We start from the raw sequence: 20,081 nt of genomic DNA, 5'->3' as shown, positions 1-20,081 counted from the left end.
ATTTTCTTGCCTACCCCTTTGGATTAATAAACATTGTAAGACTCCAACCATCTGCATCTGGGTCTCACCTTGATTGAGGCGTCTGTTTCAAACTAGACACTCTAATGTACTTGTCCTCTTGCTTAGTTGTGCACCGGGGCCTCCCACTTTTTCTATTCTGGTTAGAGCCAGTTTGAGCTGTTCTGTGAAGGGAGTAGTACACAGCGTTGTACGAGATCCGTTTCCAGCTACAATAGTCATTTACAACATTAACAATGTCTACACTGTATTTCTGATCAATTTGATGCTATTTTAATGGACAAAATGTTTTGCCTTTCTTTCAAAAACAAGGACATTTCTAAGTGACCCTAAACTTTAGAATGGTAGTGCATATACTATAGATGTTTTGAAATCACAGAGAGTTCAGTGAACATTGTGTAGAAATGGCTCTGTAGACTTACGGTGAATTTGAGATGGTCTGTGTTGGTGCCAGGGAGGTAGAAATACAGTGTTTGAGTAATATAGAATGTTGGCTCCCTCACTCAGTTCAGTGTGTGTGTGTGTGTGTGTGTGTGTGTGTGTGTGTGTGTGTGTGTGTGTGTGTGTGTGTGTGTGTGTGTGTGTGTGTGTGTGTGTGTGTGTGTGTGTACGTGTGTGTGTGTGCCTCTTTCATCACGTCATGAATCAGCCCTGGATGCAGAGCAGGATCAGGATTTTAACTCTGCACCAAGATAGGAACAGGTAATGACTCACTGGAGCAGAGAGAGAGGTATAGGGAGGGAGAAGGTGGGGAAGAGAGAAGGAGTGATTGAAGGAGAAGAAAGAAAGAAACTAAGTGGTAGAATATAGAGATTTGGGAAAAGAGGTAATAATTGAATGAGACAGGGAGAAGGAAAAATAGTGAGTGTGAGAAAAAAGAAGGGAAGAGAGAGAAAAAAACGTGAGGGGGAGGGGCAGACTTTTCATACCGGGTTTGGTGACATTCCAGCCTGTCTGGCTGTGATTCTGACACTCTTCTGTGGTTTTAGGCTCACCTCCATGCAGGCTGCAGGACCCCACAGCTGCCCTACCACTGCCTGACTCCAACTACAACCTCCTTGTGAGCCCAGAGATATTTCTGACCTAGAGAAACTGGGGCCTACATATAGGCAATAGGAATTGTTCCTGGTCAGGTCACATGGTAAGAAAAACAAACTACAAATGAGAACAGGATGTCTCTATCTAGCCATGCTGGAGAGTATGGCTAGTGGTGTATAACTACAAATAGGATTGCATGACCTGTCCCTAACCTTAAATAACGATCAAATAGCTGACATGCTTCTTTCTGGCATGACCATCTAGTGATACGCTGGGAGGGACAGATTTCTCAGGCCTGCACCAGTGGAATGCTATGTATGGAAACACTGCATTATTTTCCTAATGGAAGTGGGGAGGGCCTGGAAAGTTTCCATAAGGGACAATAGGCAATCCCATGACCACACCCCAAGGATCCCCATGACCACACCCTCTGGTTCATGGATTAGCCCTAAGAGTGGTGGGTTACACAACACAACACTTTACAACACTACAATGTATAACACAACAGCATACATTATAATCCCGCCACATACTACTATATAAAATAACACAAGTTAAAGTGCTGCTTGTTGACTTGTCACACTGGATTCTTGGAAGATTAGCCCTATTGTGGGCTAAAAGAGAATCAAACTACCTAGCCCCTAGTGTGTGACAGACAGCAAAGAGCGCATCAGTGATAATAGAACAAGGAACTACTATAAGGTGTACAACGCATTCCTGTACCAGCTGTAAAACACACCTGAAAGCACGATAACTAAGACGCTGGAAGGTGAGGTCAAAAGGTGTGTGTGTGTGTATTGGTTCTTCATGTGGGGATCTAAAATCCCCCACAAGGACAGTGAAACAAGGAAAAGTCTACCTTATGGGGACATTTCCCATGTCCCCATGAGGACAAAGGCTATTTTAAGCTTAGGAGTTAGGTTTGGGTAAGGGGTTAGTTGTTAGTTTTAGGAGTTAGGTTTGGGTAAGGGGTTAGTGGTTAGGTTTAGGGTTTGGGTAAGGGGTTAGTCGTTAGGTTTGGGTAAGGGGTTAGTGGTTAGGTTTAGGAGTTAGGTTTAGGGTTTGGGTAAGGCGTTAGTCGTTAGGTTTAGGAGTTAGGTTTGGGTAAGGGGTTAGTGGTTAGGGTTTGGGTAAGTGGTTAGGTTTAGGGTTATGGGTTAAGGTTTATGGTTAGGGAAAATATGATTTTGAATGAAAATGAATTTTAGGTCCCCACGAGGATAGAAAACATAACGTGTGTGTGATAGGGAAGCCGTGTCAGAGGTAGCAGATGTGCAGGATGGGAGGGGTCATTCTCCGTGGTTGTGATATTACTGTGGGTTAGGGTTAGGCTCACATCCTCATGTCAGTAGGAACAGTTAGGGTCTATGAGGTACCATGTCCTTTTTTTTCACTCAATCAAACTGAGTAACAGAGCCACAGCAATGTATTACTTTATATTTCAATGAAATAATGGTTATGCATGTATGTGATACCTGAACCAAACTGCATGGAAATGCCTTTTACACCAGGACAGGATCAGGGCTTTCAGCGAGTGCAACAGCACTATGTGATGTGGCCTTTCTCTTTCCCTTGTGTCCCCCAACCATTTTAGTGTCTGTACCTAATCAAGCCTCTACCTCCAGTATCTCTCTCCTCCCTCTCTCTCATTCCCTCTCTCCCCTCCCTCTCTCCCCTCCCTCTCTCCCCTCCCTCTCTCCCCTCCCTCTCTCTCCTCCCTCTCTCCCCTCCCTCTCTCTCCTCCCTCTCTCCCCTCCCTCTCTCCCCTCCCTCTCTCCCCTCCCTCTCTCCCCTCCCTCTCTCTCCTCCCTCTCTCCCCTCCCTCTCTCTCCTCCCTCCCCCCCCCTCCCTTCCCCCTCCCTCTCTCCCCTCCCTCTCTCTCCTCCCTCTCTCCCCTCCCTCTCTCCCCTCCCTCTCTCTCCTCCCTCCCTCGTTCCCTCTCTCTCTGACCTTACAAGGAAAGGCAGGCAGTGTTGATGTCATAGAATGAAGAATGTTGCAGGAATGCAGAGAGAGAGTGAGACAGGGAGAAACAGAGAGGAAAGACAGGGGCTACTGCCTCACAGCAGTTTATGAACATACAGGATGAGAAAGAGAGAGGTGGTGTTTACATAGTAATATACACATCCTGAGAGAAAGTCCAACGAGAAAGAACTTGTTTGGAAGGATGGTGTCATTCCTTTTCCATGGAGAGGGGGAGGAGAGAGAGAGAGAGAGAGAGGAGGGGAGGAGAGAGAGAGGGGGATCTAACAGCTGTAGGGGAACTGAGAGAGAGGGGGGTAGAGGAAAGTTAACCAGCACACTTTCTTTCTGTGTGGGTTTGGATCTACAGCTAGGGAAAAGGAGAAGGAATAGAGATACTGTAGGGGAGGGTAATAGTTTGCTCTCCCAACTGCACACATAGGTAAGAACAGATGTTACACTGATTATGAGTTATTAAATATTTTGTAGCCTTATCATTTCAGTCTAAGCAACGCTATAATCAGATTATGTGATATATAGTTTTGGTGCATTGCAGAGTTTCAACAGTTAAGAAGATGTATGAAAGAACAATAGCAAAGTGCCTGGTACGATTATTACTCATCTACCGGGGCGGGTGTTCCGCTTTTTAGTCCACTGAGCAGTCCTTGTGCAAGGGGCGCATTTACACTTTTACAGCTTTTGATAGATTCCCGCTCGCTCACGACAAAGAAAAATTCAGAGGCTGTAACCGGAAGTACAGTTTAGGAGGAATAGTTAGCTGGCTGATTAGCCAGACAGAAATCTCACATTCCTTTAAAAATATACAGGGAAAGGGTGATGGCAACATCCATTTAGGGTACAGATAGACCTGCCGTTGAAGAATAAATAGAAAGTGGCCGGTTGAGAACGATAAACCGTGTCATCGAAGTAGAGAGGCGAGGAAGTAACGTTAGCCCTCTACAACCTCTGGCTAGCTACCAACTGTAGGGAGGCTGCTAGCCAGCAAAAATATAGGTGAGTGCACAAACTAACTAGCCAGCATGTCTAGACAGATAGCGCTTTTATATGTAGCTATTATATACATTTTTGCCGTTTTGAAGTTATTTCAACTCTGGGTTGTATGCAGGTGAATGCTAGACCAGGGCTATCAATACGGATTGACACACACTGCAATTCTCTTGAATCAGGGTTAGATAGACTTTACCTAGCTATGACTACATGGATGATTCATTGATGATCGTCGGATATTTTGTATATTATGTGTTCTTAGCTGTCTTGAGCTTAGCAGACCTACCATAGCTAATCAGAGGCATGTTGGCCATGCTAGAGAGGACAACACTGGCGTCAGTGCTGATGAGCTAGTAGGGAAGTATTTTTGTTGTTGATTTTGGGCTCTGGTCATGGTAACTTTAGGGGATAGGGTTAGGTGTTAGGGTCCAAGATAGTGTGTGTGTTTTGGGGTACAATTATATATCAGGATATTATTTTTGAACAATGTATCGTTTTGACAATATCGCAATTTTATCAAATAATAATTTTTCCTTCATAGCTTGAATTCAATCTTTTTAAATAAGGAGCCAATTTGTTTTCAGCACATTTATTTCCATGCCTGATCAAAACTTGTTTTCTCATGATTCTCTCTTGTCCTTCTGCAGTAGATGTATGGTGAGCAGCATGTTTGGCACATTGAGTGGCAATAAAATCACAGTATCGCATCGTGATACATATAGAATCGTGAGAATCGCAATACATATAGTATCGTCACCTAATTATTGTGATAATATTGTATCGTGACGTCCCTGGCAATTCTCAGCCCTAGTTCAAGAGTGGCTTTCAGAATCAAGTGCTTCTGCCTGTTTTCTACTCCTCATCTGGATTCCAAAGCGATCGCCCCCAAGCAGCGTGTTGGCTTGTCACTAGTGTTCTTATTGGTCTGGCACAGTATCTATTGTTGGTGTTGTTTCTCTCAGGTGAACACTTACAGACCCGCAGCCAGTGGTAAAACAACAGTGTACTGTAAGTGTTTAGTGTTATAGTCTCATCCATCCGCATCCAACACAGAAAGATGCTTCAATCGATGTCTGGGCCTTGATACCATCTCAAATATCATCTCCTCTACCAAATGAATTGTCTTCTAACCCTCCTTTGTAGACCGAAGACCAACCGACCATGTGGAAATCATAACGTACTTGATAAGCTATGCGCTATTATTTACAGTAGACGGTTTGTATGAGTTTTAGCGCTCTCTCTGCACACATGATGTCGCCTCACAGCCAAGCTGTAAAACTAGTTAAGATGATGAAATACAGGCCGCGGTCATGTCATCCAACTGAAATGATAGGAGGGAGCTTTGGGGGGGTGTTGAGGTAGGAGTGATTTAGGGAGAGAAAGGGGGAGCAGATTGGAGATGGAGGGAAAGGAAAAAGCAGACCATGGTGTTGATGATGTCATTCAACTGAAGTGCCAAATGTTCTCACCATGGGTCTCATCATCTCTGGATCCAATTTCACAATGGTTTACTTTAGTTAGGCTTAGGGGACTGTCTGGGAGGAGCCTGCAGCTGACCTCACCATATAAAACCATTAGCCAGGTCTACAGCCACATGGAATCTGTGGGGAGTGTTTTTTGTCAATGCCTTTCCAGTTGGTTGAGTAGTGAATTAAATAATACATCATAAAAAATCACTTGACTTATGTAGGATGACGTTTACAGCGGTATTTGTTTTTTTTAATTCCTCAAATCGGGTGGTCTATTTCCAGGGGCACCATGAGGAACGTTTGCTCCGAGCATGTCTCAGTCCCGTGACCGTCTCATGCATTATCCCCAGGGCTTTCTACAGTTGGCTAATATAATGAGACACTCTTAAATGAGCACTAGAACCAATAAGCCAAGTTCTCTGCCTCCACTTAGTGTAGAGCGCTGGCTCTCTAGAAAGATAGAAAGCCTTTAGATCAAAGCCTCGTAATATTTCCCTCACAACTGAACAGTCTGCTGGTATCCAATGCACTGGCCCTCATTAGCAGAGGTTTCAACAGGGTTCTATTGGCCAAGGAGAGCAGGTTTCTGTCTAACTGAGGATATTACAGGGGAGGTCTGCTCTGCTTGATGCAGGCTCTTTCATCACAGAGAGGAGCCAACGCTTTGTCAGTGGAGCGTTGGACTCTTACTAGGTTGGACTTACTGCTTTGTGTGGTCTTGGAAATATAAGACAGCTAGCGAGCCTACAGGCTGTAGCAAGCTGTGGTAGGGTGGGCAACCAGATTGGTTGATGTCCCCTTTGGTCATTTGCCTTTAATATTTCATCCTGCTCTTCTCTGCATTATTTAACAGTAAATCCATTTTGAAAATAGAAAAGTTTTTAACAGTTTGTGGCTTTTTGTTGCTCACTTTGAATGGGCTTGTGAGTGCAAATATGATATCTTCTCTCTTTGGCTTCCTGTCAGCATTTTAACTGTTAAAGTACGAAGTTAGGAGTGAAATGTAGAAAACGCTGTGTTTTCCAGAGGATCCTAACAAACAGTTAGCTTACTTACGCTGTTTTTTTCTTCATCCTGTGTTGAGGCCTGAGTCAGCATTTCAGGAATACTTTCACCCACGGTTGATGTCTTTATCTTGTCAGAACTTGTGTCAAGGCCCCCAAGTCACAGCTACATGCAATGTGGAAACCTCAATTTCAAACTGAAAAACTATTTAAGAAATGTGTCTTAAGGTAACTGTCAAGTTTAAATCTCACTTTTTAAAGTTCATATTCTGTTAACTCGTCCTGTACTCGTATTTGCGACCAAAGCATGAATTGGAGAAAAAACAGTTAAAAAAACCTACCAACCAACATGTATCACACAGACCCTTTAAAAAGGTGCCTGCTATTTACTCCTAGAACATGATGTTATGTTGGCTGATTGTCTGAGCTTGAGAGTCGGCCGTCTACTTGCCTTAATATTTTTAATGAACCGTATATACCACCCACACCATTCTGTCGCTGGGGTACAACCACACCATTCTGTCGCTGGGGTACAACCACACCATTCTGTCGCTGGGGTACAACCACACCATTCTGTCGCTGGGGTACAACCACACCATTCTGTCCCTGGGGTACACCCATACCATTCTGTCGCTGGGGTACAACCACACCATTCTGTCGCTGGGGTGCAACCACACCATTCTGTCCTTGGGGTACACCCATACCATTCTGTCACTGGGGTACAACCACACGATTCTGTCGCTGGGGTACAACCACACCATTCTGTCGCTGGGGTACAACCACACCATTCTGTACTTGGGGTACACCCATACCATTCCAACACAAAAGCTGCTATTTAACCTACTTAATACAAATTAAATAACTTTCACTCATAAAATTAATTATAGGTCATATTTCACAGAAATCTGGTAACCCTGGGAAGGAAGTTATGTAAAGTTTCTCATGAAACTGACATGGCGTAACATAGTCAAGCCTGGGTGGTAAATCATTCCCCGTCTAAGGGCTGATTCTGATCATAGCGAAATAAATCAGTCACCCGCATCACAAGCCCACATCGGAGCATGTACTATGCTAGTTCTGGGGCATTGCTTTTCCTTCCAAAACAAACAAGGCCTGAGGAAACCCATTTATATTATCACTATGGCAATGGTTCTTAAATATGTTGTTGCTCTAACAAAAGCATTTCACATGATGGACGAAAGCATGTTTCTAGACATAAGCCATTAGGCTTGTTAATGATCCAACGGTGAGACACTGACTAGGACCCATCAATGTTGTTATATACAGTGCATTCTAAAAGTATTCAGACACTGACTAGGACCCATCAATGTTGTTATATACAGTGCATTCTAAAAGTATTCAGACACTGACTAGGACCCATCAATGTTGTTATATACAGTGCATTCTAAAAGTATTCAGACACTGACTAGGACCCATCAATGTTGTTATATACAGTGCATTCTAAAAGTATTCAGACACTGACTAGGACCCATCAATGTTGTTATATACAGTGCATTCTAAAAGTATTCAGACACTGACTAGGACCCATCAATGTTGTTATATACAGTGCATTCTAAAAGTATTCAGACACTGACTAGGACCCATCAATGTTGTTATACAGTGCATTCTAAAAGTATTCAGACACTGACTAGGACCCATCAATGTTGTTATATACAGTGCATTCTAAAAGTATTCAGACACTGACTAGGACCCATCAATGTTGTTATATACAGTGCATTCTAAAAGTATTCAGACACTGACTAACCCATCAATGTTGTTATACAGTGCATTCAAAAGTATTCAGACACTGACTAGGACCCATCAATGTTGTTATATACAGTGCATTCTAAAAGTATTCAGACACTGACTAGGACCCATCAATGTTGTTATATACAGTGCATTCTAAAAGTATTCAGACACTGACTATCAATCTAAACAGTGCATTCTAAAAGTATTCAGACACTGACTAGGACCCATCAATGTTGTTATATACAGTGCATTCTAAAAGTATTCAGACACTGACTAGGACCCATCAATGTTGTTATATACAGTGCATTCTAAAAGTATTCAGACGCTGACTAGGACCCATCAATGTCGTTATATACAGTGCATTCTAAAAGTATTCAGACACTGACTAGGACCCATCAATGTTGTTATATACAGTGCATTCTAAAAGTATTCAGACACTGACTAGGACCCATCAATGTTGTTATATACAGTGCATTCTAAAAGTATTCAGACACTGACTAGGACCCATCAATGTTGTTATATACAGTGCATTCTAAAAGTATTCAGACACTGACTAGGACCCATCAATGTTGTTATATACAGTGCATTCTAAAAGTATTCAGACACTGACTAGGACCCATCAATGTTGTTATATACAGTGCATTCTAAAAGTATTCAGACACTGACTAGGACCCATCAATGTTGTTATATACAGTGCATTCTAAAAGTATTCAGACACTGACTAGGACCCATCAATGTTGTTATATACAGTGCATTCTAAAAGTATTCAGACACTGACTAGGACCCATCAATGTTGTTATATACAGTGCATTCTAAAAGTATTCAGACACTGACTAGGACCCATCAATGTTGTTATATACAGTGCATTCTAAAAGTATTCAGACGCTGACTAGGACCCATCAATGTCGTTATATACAGTGCATTCTAAAAGTATTCAGACACTGACTAGGACCCATCAATGTCGTTATATACAGTGCATTCTAAAAGTATTCAGACACTGACTAGGACCCATCAATGTCGTTATATACAGTGCATTCTAAAAGTATTCAGACACTGACTAGGACCCATCAATGTCGTTATATACAGTGCATTCTAAAAGTATTCAGACGCTGACTAGGACCCATCAATGTTGTTATATACAGTGCATTCTAAAAGTATTCAGACGCTGACTAGGACCCATCAATGTTGTTATATACAGTGCATTCTAAAAGTATTCAGACACTGACTAGGACCCATCAATGTCGTTATATACAGTGCATTCTAAAAGTATTCAGACACTGACTAGGACCCATCAATGTCGTTATATACAGTGCATTCTAAAAGTATTCAGACACTGACTAGGACCCATCAATGTTGTTATATACAGTGCATTCTAAAAGTATTCAGACGCTGACTAGGACCCATCAATCAATTGTTATATACAGTGCATTCTAAAAGTATTCAGACGCTGACTAGGACCCATCAATGTTGTTATATACAGTGCATTCTAAAAGTATTCAGACACTGACTAGGACCCATCAATGTTGTTATATACAGTGCATTCTAAAAGTATTCAGACACTGACTAGGACCCATCAATGTTGTTATATACAGTGCATTCTAAAAGTATTCAGACACTGACTAGGACCCATCAATGTTGTTATATACAGTGCATTCTAAAAGTATTCAGACACTGACTAGGACCCATCAATGTTGTTATATACAGTGCATTCTAAAAGTATTCAGACACTGACTAGGACCCATCAATGTTGTTATATACAGTGCATTCTAAAAGTATTCAGACACTGACTAGGACCCATCAATGTCGTTATATACAGTGCATTCTAAAAGTATTCAGACACTGACTAGGACCCATCAATGTTGTTATATACAGTGCATTCTAAAAGTATTCAGACACTGACTAGGACCCATCAATGTTGTTATATACAGTGCATTCTAAAAGTATTCAGACGCTGACTAGGACCCATCAATGTCGTTATATACAGTGCATTCTAAAAGTATTCAAACACTGACTTTTTCTACATATTGTTACATTTTAGAATAAGGCTGTAATTTATTTAATTGTTTTTTTCCCCCCATCAATCTACACACAATATCCCATAATGACGAAGCTAAAACTGATTTTTTTTTAAATGTTTGCTAATTTATTTAAAATAAAAATCTATCACATTTACATAAGTATTCAGACTCTTTAGTCAGTACTTTGTTGAAGCACCTTTATCAGCAATTACAGCATCAAGTCTTGAGTATGACGATACAAGCTTGGCACACCTGTATTTGGGAAGTTTCTCCCATTCTTCTATGCAGATCCTCTCAAGCTCTGTCAGGTTGGAGGGGAGCGCCACTGCACAGCTATTTTCAGGCCTCTCCAGAGATGTTCGATCGGGTTCAAGTCCGGACTCTGGCTGGGACACTCAAGAACATTTAGAAACTTGTCCTGAAGCCACTCCTGCGTTGTCTTGGCTGTGTGCTTAGGGTTGTTGTCCTGTTGAAAGTTAATCCTATGCCCCAGTCTGAGGTCCTGAGCGCTCTGGAGCAGGTTTTCATCAAGGATCTCTCTGTACTTTACTCTGTTCATCTTTCCCTCAATCCTGACTAGTCTCCCAATCCCTGCCACTGAAATATATCCTCACAGCATGAGGCAAGCATTCTCAACCATAGCGATGTTGCCAGGTTTCCTCCAGACGTGACGCTTGGCATTCATGCCAAAGACTTCAATCTTGGTTTTATCAGATGAGAGAATCTTGTTTCTTATGGTCTGAGAGTCCTTTAGGTGCCTTTTGGCAAACTCCAAGAGGGCTGTCATGTGCCTTTTACTGAGGAGTGGCTTCCACCTGGCCACTCTACCATAAAGGCCTGATTGGTGGAGTGCTGCAGAGATGTTTGTCCTTCTGATGGTTCTCCCTCCCTGACCAAGGCCCTTCTCCCCCAATTGCTCCGTTTGGCTGGGCCGCCAGCTCTCTGAAGAGTCTTGGTGGTTCCAAACTTCTTCCATTTAAGAATGTTGGAGGCCACTCTGTTATTGGGGACCTTGAATGCTGCAGAAATGTTTTGTTACCCTTCCCCAGATCTGTGCCTCGACTCAATCCTGTCTCAGAGCTCTATGGACAATTCCTTCAACCTTATGGCTTGGATTTTGCTCTGACATGCACTGTCAGCTGTGGGCCCTTATGTAGACAGGTGTGTGCCTTTTCAAATCATGTCCAATCAATTGAATTTACCACAGGTGGACTGCAATCAAGTTGTAGAAACATCTGGATGATCAATGGAAACAGGATACACCTGAGCTCAATTTGGAGTCTCATAGAAAACGGTGTGAATGCTTATTTACACAAGGTATGTCTTAAAAAATATATATATATACATTTGCAAAAAAACTGTTTTCCTTTGTAATTATGGGGTATTGTGTGGATTGATGAGGGGGGAGGGGAATTATTTAATCAATTTTAGAATAAGGCTGTAACTTAACAAAATGTTGAAAAGGGGAATCCAAATGCACTGTATACTCTGTAGGGCACGAAAACAGCCTAGCGTCTAGCTGAAAGTAACGTTAAGACAGGTACTGAGAGAGAGGGCCCACGTCTCTGTTTAACCAGGGGTCACCTACAGGGCCCACGTCTCTGTTTAACCAGGGGTCACCTACAGGGCCCACGTCTCTGTTTAACCAGGGGTCACCTACAGGGCCCGTCTCTGTTTAACCAGGGGTCTCTGTTTAACCAGGGGTCACCTACAGGGCCCACGTCTCTGTTTAACCAGGGGTCACCTACAGGGCCCAACGTCTCTGTTTAACCAGGGGTCACCTACAGGGCCACGTCTCTGTTTAACCAGGGGTCACCTACAGGGCCCACGTCTCTGTTTAACCAGGGGTCACCTACAGGGCCACGTCTCTGTTTAACCAGGGGTCACCTACAGGGCCACGTCTCTGTTTAACCAGGGGTCACCTACAGGGCCACGTCTCTGTTTAACCAGGGGTCACCTACAGGGCCACGTCTCTGTTTAACCAGGGGTCACCTACAGGGCCCACGTCTCCTGTTTAACCAGGGGTCACCTACAGGGCCACGTCTCTGTTTAACCAGGGGTCACCTACAGGGCCACGTCTCTGTTTAACCAGGGGTCACCTACAGGGCCACGTCTCTGTTTAACCAGGGGTCACCTACAGGGCCCACGTCTCTGTTTAACCAGGGGTCACCTACAGGGCCACGTCTCTGTTTAACCAGGGGTCACCTACAGGGCCACGTCTCTGTTTAACCAGGGGTCACCGGGGTCACCTAGGGCCACGTCTCTGTTTAACCAGGGGTCACCTACAGGGCCCACGTCTCTGTTTAACCAGGGGTCACCTACAGGGCCACGTCTCTGTTTAACCAGGGGTCACCTACAGGGCACCTACGTCTCTGTTTAACCAGGGGGTCACCTACAGGGCCCACGTCTCTGTTTAACCAGGGGTCACCTACAGGGCCACGTCTCTGTTTAACCAGGGGTCACCTACAGGGCCCACGTCTCTGTTTAACCAGGGGTCACCTACAGGGCCACGTCTCTGTTTAACCAGGGGTCATCTACAGGGCCACGTTTCTGTTTAACCAGGGGTCACCTACAGGGCCACGTCTCTGTTTAACCAGGGGTCACCTACAGGGCCACGTCTCTGTTTAACCAGGGGTCACCTACAGGGCCCACGTCTCTGTTTAACCAGGGGTCACCTACAGGGCCACGTCTCTGTTTAACCAGGGGTCATCTACAGGGCCACGTTTCTGTTTAACCAGGGGTCACCTACAGGGCCACGTCTCTGTTTAACCAGGGGTCACCTACAGGGCCCACGTCTCTGTTTAACCAGGGGTCACCTACAGGGCCCACGGGCTCTCTGTTTAACCAGGGGTCACCTCACAGGGCCCACGTCTCTGTTTAACCAGGGGTCACCTCTGTTTACAGGGCACCTACGGGCTCTGTTTAACCAGGGGTCACCTACAGGGCCACGTCTCTGTTTAACCAGGGGTCACCTACAGGGCCCACGTCTCTGTTTAACCAGGGGTCACCTACAGGGCCCACGTCTCTGTTTAACCAGGGGTCACCTACAGGGCCACGTCTCTGTTTAACCAGGGGTCACCTACAGGGCCCACTGTTTAACCAGGGGTCACCTACAGGGCCACGTCTCTGTTTAACCAGGGGTCACCTACAGGGCCCACGTCTCTGTTTAACCAGGGGTCACCTACAACCAGGGCCCACGGGCCCACGTCTCTGTTTAACCAGGGTCACCTAACAGGGCCACGTCTCTGTTTAACCAGGGGTCACCTACAGGGCCCACGTCTCTGTTTAACCAGGGGTCACCTACAGGGCCCACGTCTCTGTTTAACCAGGGGTCACCTACAGGGCCACGTCTCTGTTTAACCAGGGGTCACCTACAGGGCCACGTCTCTGTTTAACCAGGGGTCACCTACAGGGCCCACGTCTCTGTTTAACCAGGGGTCACCTACAGGGCCCACGTCTCTGTTTAACCAGGGGTCACCTACAGGGCCCACGTCTCTGTTTAACCAGGGGTCACCTACAGGGCCCACGTCTCTGTTTAACCAGGGGTCACCTACAGGGCCCACGTCTCTGTTTAACCAGGGGTCACCTACAGGGCCCACGTCTCTGTTTAACCAGGGGTCACCTACAGGGCCACGTCTCTGTTTAACCAGGGGTCACCTACAGGGCCACGTCTCTGTTTAACCAGGGGTCACCTACAGGGCCCACGTCTCTGTTTCACCTACCCAGGGGGGCCCACGTCACCTACAGGGCCCACGTCTCTGTTTAACCAGGGGTCACCTACAGGGCCACCTCTGTTTAACCAGGGGGCCACGTCTCTGTTTAACCAGGGGTCACCAGGGGTCACCTACAGGGCCCACGTCTCTGTTTAACCAGGGGTCACCTACAGGGCCCACGTCTCTGTTTAACCAGGGGGGCCCACCTCACAGGGTCTCTGTTTAACCAGGGGTCACCTCTGTTTAACCAGGGGTCACCTACAGGGCCCACGTCTCTGTTTAACCAGGGGTCACCTACAGGGCCACGTCTCTGTTTAACCAGGGGTCACCTACAGGGCCCACGTCTCTGTTTAACCAGGGGTCACCTACAGGGCCACGTCTCTGTTTAACCAGGGGTCACCTACAGGGCCCACGTCTCTGTTTAACCAGGGGTCACCTACAGGGCCACGTCTCTGTTTAACCAGGGGTCACCTACAGGGCCCACGTCTCTGTTTAACCAGGGGTCACCTACAGGGCCACAGGCGTTTGGGGAATCTGAGATAGAGCCGCTGTGGTAACATCAACATTTTTAACCACAAGCACGTGAGGTAAATATTTGAGCTAACGTTGAATGACCCTCTCCTTGACGTAGCTCACATGAACATGTTATAATGGTTTTACCCGTCTCAGGTCCGACCCGGTCAGCCCTATAGTAAACCATGCTGTAGTTCTCAACTGCTTTTATTACAATGAACGCTTTCATACTGAGAGTGGACCTTGAAGCAGCTGTAAGTGCTGCTATGGTTACGGTATACCTCTCCATACTGAGCCTAAGGAGTGGCTAGTGTGTATTTACAATCTGGGGTGAGGTACTGTGTAAAGCAGTCAAGATCTATCAGAGGTGTGTGTGTGTGTGTGTGTGTGTGTGTGTGTGTGTGTGTGTGTGTTTCTATGCATGCATGCTTTGGAGTTTCTCTCCTGTAGTTAGGCTACAGGGTTGTTAGATCCTTTGTTGATGTGTCCCCACTAATTCACCAAGGAGAAATATTCCCCTACTGTTTCAAAAGCTCTGTGTGCTCACCTCAGATAAGCTAATGCTCGATGGTTCATTTCTATATCAAAGGTTTATTTTATCTTCTCTGCTATCCTTTCTACAGCTGGCCTCCAGGTTTGCTAGACCTCCTCTGTAACACAGCCATCTCTTTAACAGTTGGCAGCCTCCCTACCGCTCATTTGAGTTTGTTGATTTGGATGGATTGTGTTTGTCCTCTTCTAAATCGTCGTAAAAAAAACAATATGGTCATAAACAACAGCTGTCCTCTTCTTCTCTCCTCAGACAGTAAAACGACAACATGTCTGACTCCAGCGGCAGTAAACCCTTCATGGTGACTTCCTCCATCAACCTCAAAGTCACCACCCCCTCCTTCTACAACCAGCCAAAGAAGTTTGCCTCGGTCAACCCGCCACGCCCCAAAAGCCAGTCCGACCCGTCGCCTCCCCCGGGCTCAACTCCTCCCGCAGGTCCCTCTCCTCCCCCCAGTCTGGTCTCCTCAACACGCGGTGTCGGCACAGCTGTCATTGGTCGAGTTGGAGTGATGCCTCCACCCCCACCATCGCTCTGCGAAGGTGATTGGCCGTTTTCGTTTGTCATTTTGTAAACATTTATCCCATGCATCTAGATGTCTGGTTCAATGTGACACCTAACTTCTTCACTTAATCTCTTTCCCTTCACAGTGCAGATGTGAAGTAACTGGATAGGTGTAAAAATATGGTGGTAGGGGAAGTGGCTAGGGGTTGTTTTAGGACCAGACTTATCTCGCAACAGAAGCATCAAGCATGTTATTATTTAGTTACAAGTATTTATCTTTGTTTCTGATAAAACAAGGATGTTGGATCCCAGAGTTTGAGCCTGGTGTTGGCAACCCAACAGATTGGTAGACTGCAACATTGCCTTTATCCCGTCAATGAAACTCACCTTTCCTGTTTCTCACACACTCTAATTACTGCATTTAAAGGAATACTGCGAGATTCTGGCTATTAAGCTGTTTTTCTACTTACCCACCTACTTATCCCTTCAAGTCTATTTTCTGGACAGTATCATTTCACTGTCTCTGTGTGTAGAAACTGTATTGTCATCGAGTTCACTTGAATGAGTGTCTGGGTGGGTGCAGTGAATAGATGACAGGTTTTGAATGAGTGTCTGGGTGGGTGCAGTGAATAGATGACAGATTTTGAATGAATGTCTGGGTGGGTGCAGTGAATAGATGACAGGTTTTGAATTGTCTGAGTGAATGATGACAGGTTTTGAATCTGGGTGGGTGCAGTGAATAGATGACAGGTTTTGAATGAGTGTCTGGGTGGGTGCAGTGAATAGATGACAGGTTTTGAATGAGTGTCTGGTGGGTGCAGTGAATAGATGACAGGTTTTGAATGAGTGTCTGGGTGGGTGCAGTGAATAGATGACAGGTTTTGAATGAGTGTCTGGGTGGGTGCAGTGAATAGATGACAGGTTTTGAATGAGTGTCTGGGTGGGTGCAGTGAATAGATGACAGGTTTTGAATGAGTGTCTGGGTGGGTGCAGTGAATAGATGACAGGTTTTGAATGAGTGTCTGGGTGGGTGCAGTGAATAGATGACAGGTTTTGAATGAGTGTCTGGGTGGGTGCAGTGAATAGATGACAGGTTTTGAATGAGTGTCTGGGTGGGTGCAGTGAATAGATGACAGGTTTTGAATGAGTGTCTGGGTGGGTGCAGTGAATAGATGACAGGTTTTGAATGAGTGTCTGGGTGGGTGCAGTGAATAGATGACAGGTTTTAGAACAGGTTTTGAATGAGTGTCTGGGTGGGTGCAGTGAATAGATGACAGGTTTTGAATGAGTGTCTGGGTGGGTGCAGTGAATAGATGACAGGTTTTGAATGAGTGTCTGGGTGGGTGCAGTGAATAGATGACAGGTTTTGAATGAGTGTCTGGGTGGGTGCAGTGAATAGATGACAGGTTTTGAATGAGTGTCTGGGTGGGTGCAGTGAATAGATGACAGGTTTTGAATGAGTGTCTGGGTGGGTGCAGTGAATAGATGACAGGTTTTGAATGAGTGTCTGGGTGGGTGCAGTGAATAGATGACAGGTTTTGAATGAGTGTCTGGGTGGGTGCAGTGAATAGATGACAGGTTTTGAATGAGTGTCTGGGTGGGTGCAGTGAATAGATGACAGGTTTTGAATGAGTGTCTGGGTGGGTGCAGTGAATTGAAGGTTTTGAATGAGTGTCTGGGTGGGTGCAGTGAATAGATGACAGGTTTTGAATGAGTGTCTGGGTGGGTGCAGTGAATAGATGACAGGTTTTGAATGAGTGTCTGGGTGGGTGCAGTGAATAGATGACAGGTTTTGAATGAGTGTCTGGGTGGGTGCAGTGAATAGATGACAGGTTTTGAATGAATTATAGAACGTTTAGAAACCATTGGATTGCCATGCCTTTGATTTAACCAATCAACCCTCCCCGTTTCTATTAGACTTCCCGCCCCCTCCTCCTCCGTTGGACGATGAGCTGCCAGCCCCTCCCCCCAACTGTGCAACCACACCCCCAGCCTCCGATGCCCCTCCCCCTGCCTTCCCTCCCCCTCCCGCGGTGGATGACCTCCCCCTCCCCCCCGCCCCGCTTGAGGAGAATGCCTGTCTCCCCCGTTCCCCGTCTCCCCCTCCTCCACCACCCCCTCCCCCTCTCCCAGTCTCTGGTCCCAGTAGTGTCCCCAGTGCTGGGGAGAACTTTCAGGTGAGTCAGGGTTAATAATCATAAGAATGGAATGCTTTCTGTATTATAAACTGGGTGGTTTGAGCCCTGAATGCTGATTGGCTAACAGCTGTGGTATATGAGATCGTATAACACGGGTATGACAACATTTATTTTTACTGCTCTAATTACATTGGTTACCAGTTTATAATAGCAATAAGGCACCTCGGGGGTTTGTGATATATGGCCAATATACCATGGCTAAGGTCTGTCCAAGCATTCCGCTTTGCGTCGTGCATAAGAACAGCCCTTAGCGTTGGTATATTGGCAATATACCACACCCCCTCGTGCCTTATTGCTTAAATATAGAACTTTCCATAAGGTCCCAAAGCACATTGTATTGGTGTAGTTGTGTTGGATGACAGCCATAACTCTCATCCACACATCTACTACCATGGTGGATGTCCCCAGTAAACAGATGTGGAAGTCTATTGCCTAACGTGATGTGAGTGCTTAAGTTCTGATCCATGCAAATCAGTTACATTCTGTTCTATCAGTACACTTCTGTGCACATTCCCCATTGACACAAGTGTATGATTTAGGTGGCAGTTGGAGGCTGCAACATTTTTCAAGTCAAGATTCAGCCTGTTGATCAACCATCTCTCTCTCTCTTTCTCCCCACCCACCCACACAGCGTCTGGCAAAGCAGACTAGTTTTGACAAACAGCTGGATTCTCTGACTGACCTGCTGTCTGAGATGGAGACCAGAGGACCCTTCAACCCCAAGGTACAGAGAAGGACAAGGGGGAGGAGGGAAAGTATTTCATATACTGTAGAGCTTCGTATACTGTGGAGCTTCGTATACTGTAGAGCGTCGTATACTGTAGAGCGTCGTATACTGTAGAGCGTCGTATACTGTAGAGCGTCGTATACTGTAGGGCGTCGTATACTGTAGAGCGTCGTATACTGTAGAGCTTCGTATACTGTAGAGCGTCGTAGACTGTAGAGCGTCGTATACTGTAGAGCGTCGTATACTGTAGAGCGTCGTATACTGTGGAGCTTCGTATACTGTAGAGCGTCGTATACTGTAGAGCGTCGTATACTGTAGAGCGTCGTATACTGTAGAGCGTCGTATACTGTAGAGCGTCGTATACTGTAGAGCGTCGTATACTGTAGAGCGTCGTATACTGTAGAGCGTCGTATACTGTAGAGCGTCGTATACTGTAGAGCGTCGTAGACTGTAGAGCGTCGTATACTGTAGAGCGTCGTAGACTGTAGAGCGTCGTATACTGTAGAGCGTCGTATACTGTAGAGCGTCGTATACTGTAGAGCGTCGTATACTGTAGAGCGTCGTATACTGTAGAGCGTCGTAGACTGTAGAGCGTCGTAGACTGTAGAGCGTCGTATACTGTAGAGCGTCGTATACTGTAGAGCGTCGGATACTGTAGAGCGTCGGATACTGTAGAGCGTCGGATACTGTAGAGCGTCGGATACTGTAGAGCTTCGTATACTATAGAGCGTCGTATACTGTAGAGCGTCGTATACTGTAGAGCGTCGTATACTATAGAGCGTCGTATACTGTAGAGCGTCGTATACTATAGAGCGTCGTATACTGTAGGGCGTCGTATACTGTAGGCGTCAGACTGTAGAGCGTCGTATACTGTAGAGCGTCGTATACTGTAGAGCGTCGTATACTGTAGAGCGTCGTATACTGTAGAGCGTCGTAGAGCGTCGTATACTGTAGAGCGTCGTATACTGTAGAGCGTCGTATACTGTAGAGCGTCGTATACTGTAGAGCGTCGTAGACTGTAGAGCGTCGTAGACTGTAGAGCGTCGTAGACTGTAGAGCGTCGTAGACTGTAGAGCGTCGTAGACTGTAGGGCGTCGTATACTGTAGAGCGTCGTAGACTGTAGAGCGTCGTATACTGTAGAGCGTCGTAGACTGTAGAGCGTCGTAGACTGTAGAGCGTCGTATACTGTAGAGCGTCGTATACTGTAGAGCGTCGTATACTGTAGAGCGTCGTATACTGTAGAGCGTCGTATACTGTAGAGCGTCGTATACTGTAGAGCGTCGTATACTGTAGAGCGTCGTATACTGTAGAGCGTCGTATACTGTAGAGCGTCGTATACTGTAGAGCGTCGTAGACTGTAGAGCGTCGTATACTGTAGAGCGTCGTATACTGTAGAGCGTCGTAGACTGTAGAGCGTCGTAGACTGTAGAGCGTCGTATACTGTAGAGCGTCATAGACTGTAGAGCGTCAGTAAACTGTAGAGCGTCGAAACTGTAGAGCGTGTAACTGTAGAGCTGCAGTAGACTGGAGCGTGATACTGTAGAGAGTCGGAACTGTAGAGCGTCGGACTGAGAAGATGGAGGCGTCGTAAAGATGTAGAGCGTCGTAT

General features: G+C 45.7%; 2 protein-coding genes and 1 long non-coding RNA gene across 54 annotated transcripts in view; 2 read left to right on the top strand and 1 right to left on the bottom strand.

The window, feature by feature from the left end:
- The first annotated feature begins 3,294 nt into the window (after positions 1–3,294).
- Positions 3,295–20,081, top strand: part of LOC118379506 (zyxin-like) — a 31,364-nt gene continuing 14,577 nt past the window's right edge. For 49 of the 50 annotated variants that reach the window (XR_008090695.1, XR_008090691.1, XR_008090687.1 and 46 more), the window contains exons 1-4: positions 3,295–3,460; positions 15,295–15,584; positions 17,464–17,723; positions 18,376–18,468. Coding sequence is in view for 32 of the 50 variants with exons in the window: in XM_052494909.1 (XP_052350869.1) it covers positions 15,311–15,584; positions 17,464–17,723; positions 18,376–18,468 (627 nt within the window). In the remaining 18 variants the exon portion in view is untranslated. Of the gene's footprint in view, positions 3,461–3,529; positions 4,033–15,294; positions 15,585–17,463; positions 17,724–18,375; positions 18,469–20,081 lie in introns of those variants that run through there. The other variant, XM_052494910.1, reaches the window with a different exon arrangement.
- Positions 11,679–14,679, bottom strand: LOC127914902 (collagen alpha-1(X) chain-like). Its single transcript, XM_052492667.1, has 6 exons — positions 14,640–14,679; positions 14,111–14,185; positions 13,673–13,888; positions 13,531–13,602; positions 13,239–13,310; positions 11,679–11,922 (listed from the first exon to the last, which is right to left on the bottom strand). Exons 1-6 carry the CDS (start codon positions 14,677–14,679, stop codon positions 11,798–11,800), a joined length of 600 nt encoding a protein of 199 aa, XP_052348627.1. The 3' UTR covers positions 11,679–11,797.
- LOC127915245 (uncharacterized) lies at positions 15,647–17,451 on the top strand. Of its 3 annotated transcripts, XR_008090700.1 has the most exons (4): positions 16,275–16,339; positions 16,382–16,768; positions 16,824–17,167; positions 17,207–17,451. It is a non-coding gene; the product is annotated as an uncharacterized LOC127915245 (long non-coding RNA). The 3 variants fall into 3 exon arrangements; XR_008090702.1 differs by lacking the exons at positions 16,275–16,339; positions 16,382–16,768 and adding an exon at positions 15,647–16,143 and having other exon boundaries at positions 16,781–17,167; XR_008090701.1 differs by lacking the exon at positions 16,382–16,768 and having other exon boundaries at positions 16,781–17,167.

The sequence above is a fragment of the Oncorhynchus keta genome, chromosome 34 (genome assembly GCF_023373465.1).
Source record: "Oncorhynchus keta strain PuntledgeMale-10-30-2019 chromosome 34, Oket_V2, whole genome shotgun sequence".
In the NCBI taxonomy this organism is placed as follows: domain Eukaryota; kingdom Metazoa; phylum Chordata; class Actinopteri; order Salmoniformes; family Salmonidae; genus Oncorhynchus; species Oncorhynchus keta.
This window is presented reverse-complemented; position numbering and strand designations above follow the sequence as displayed.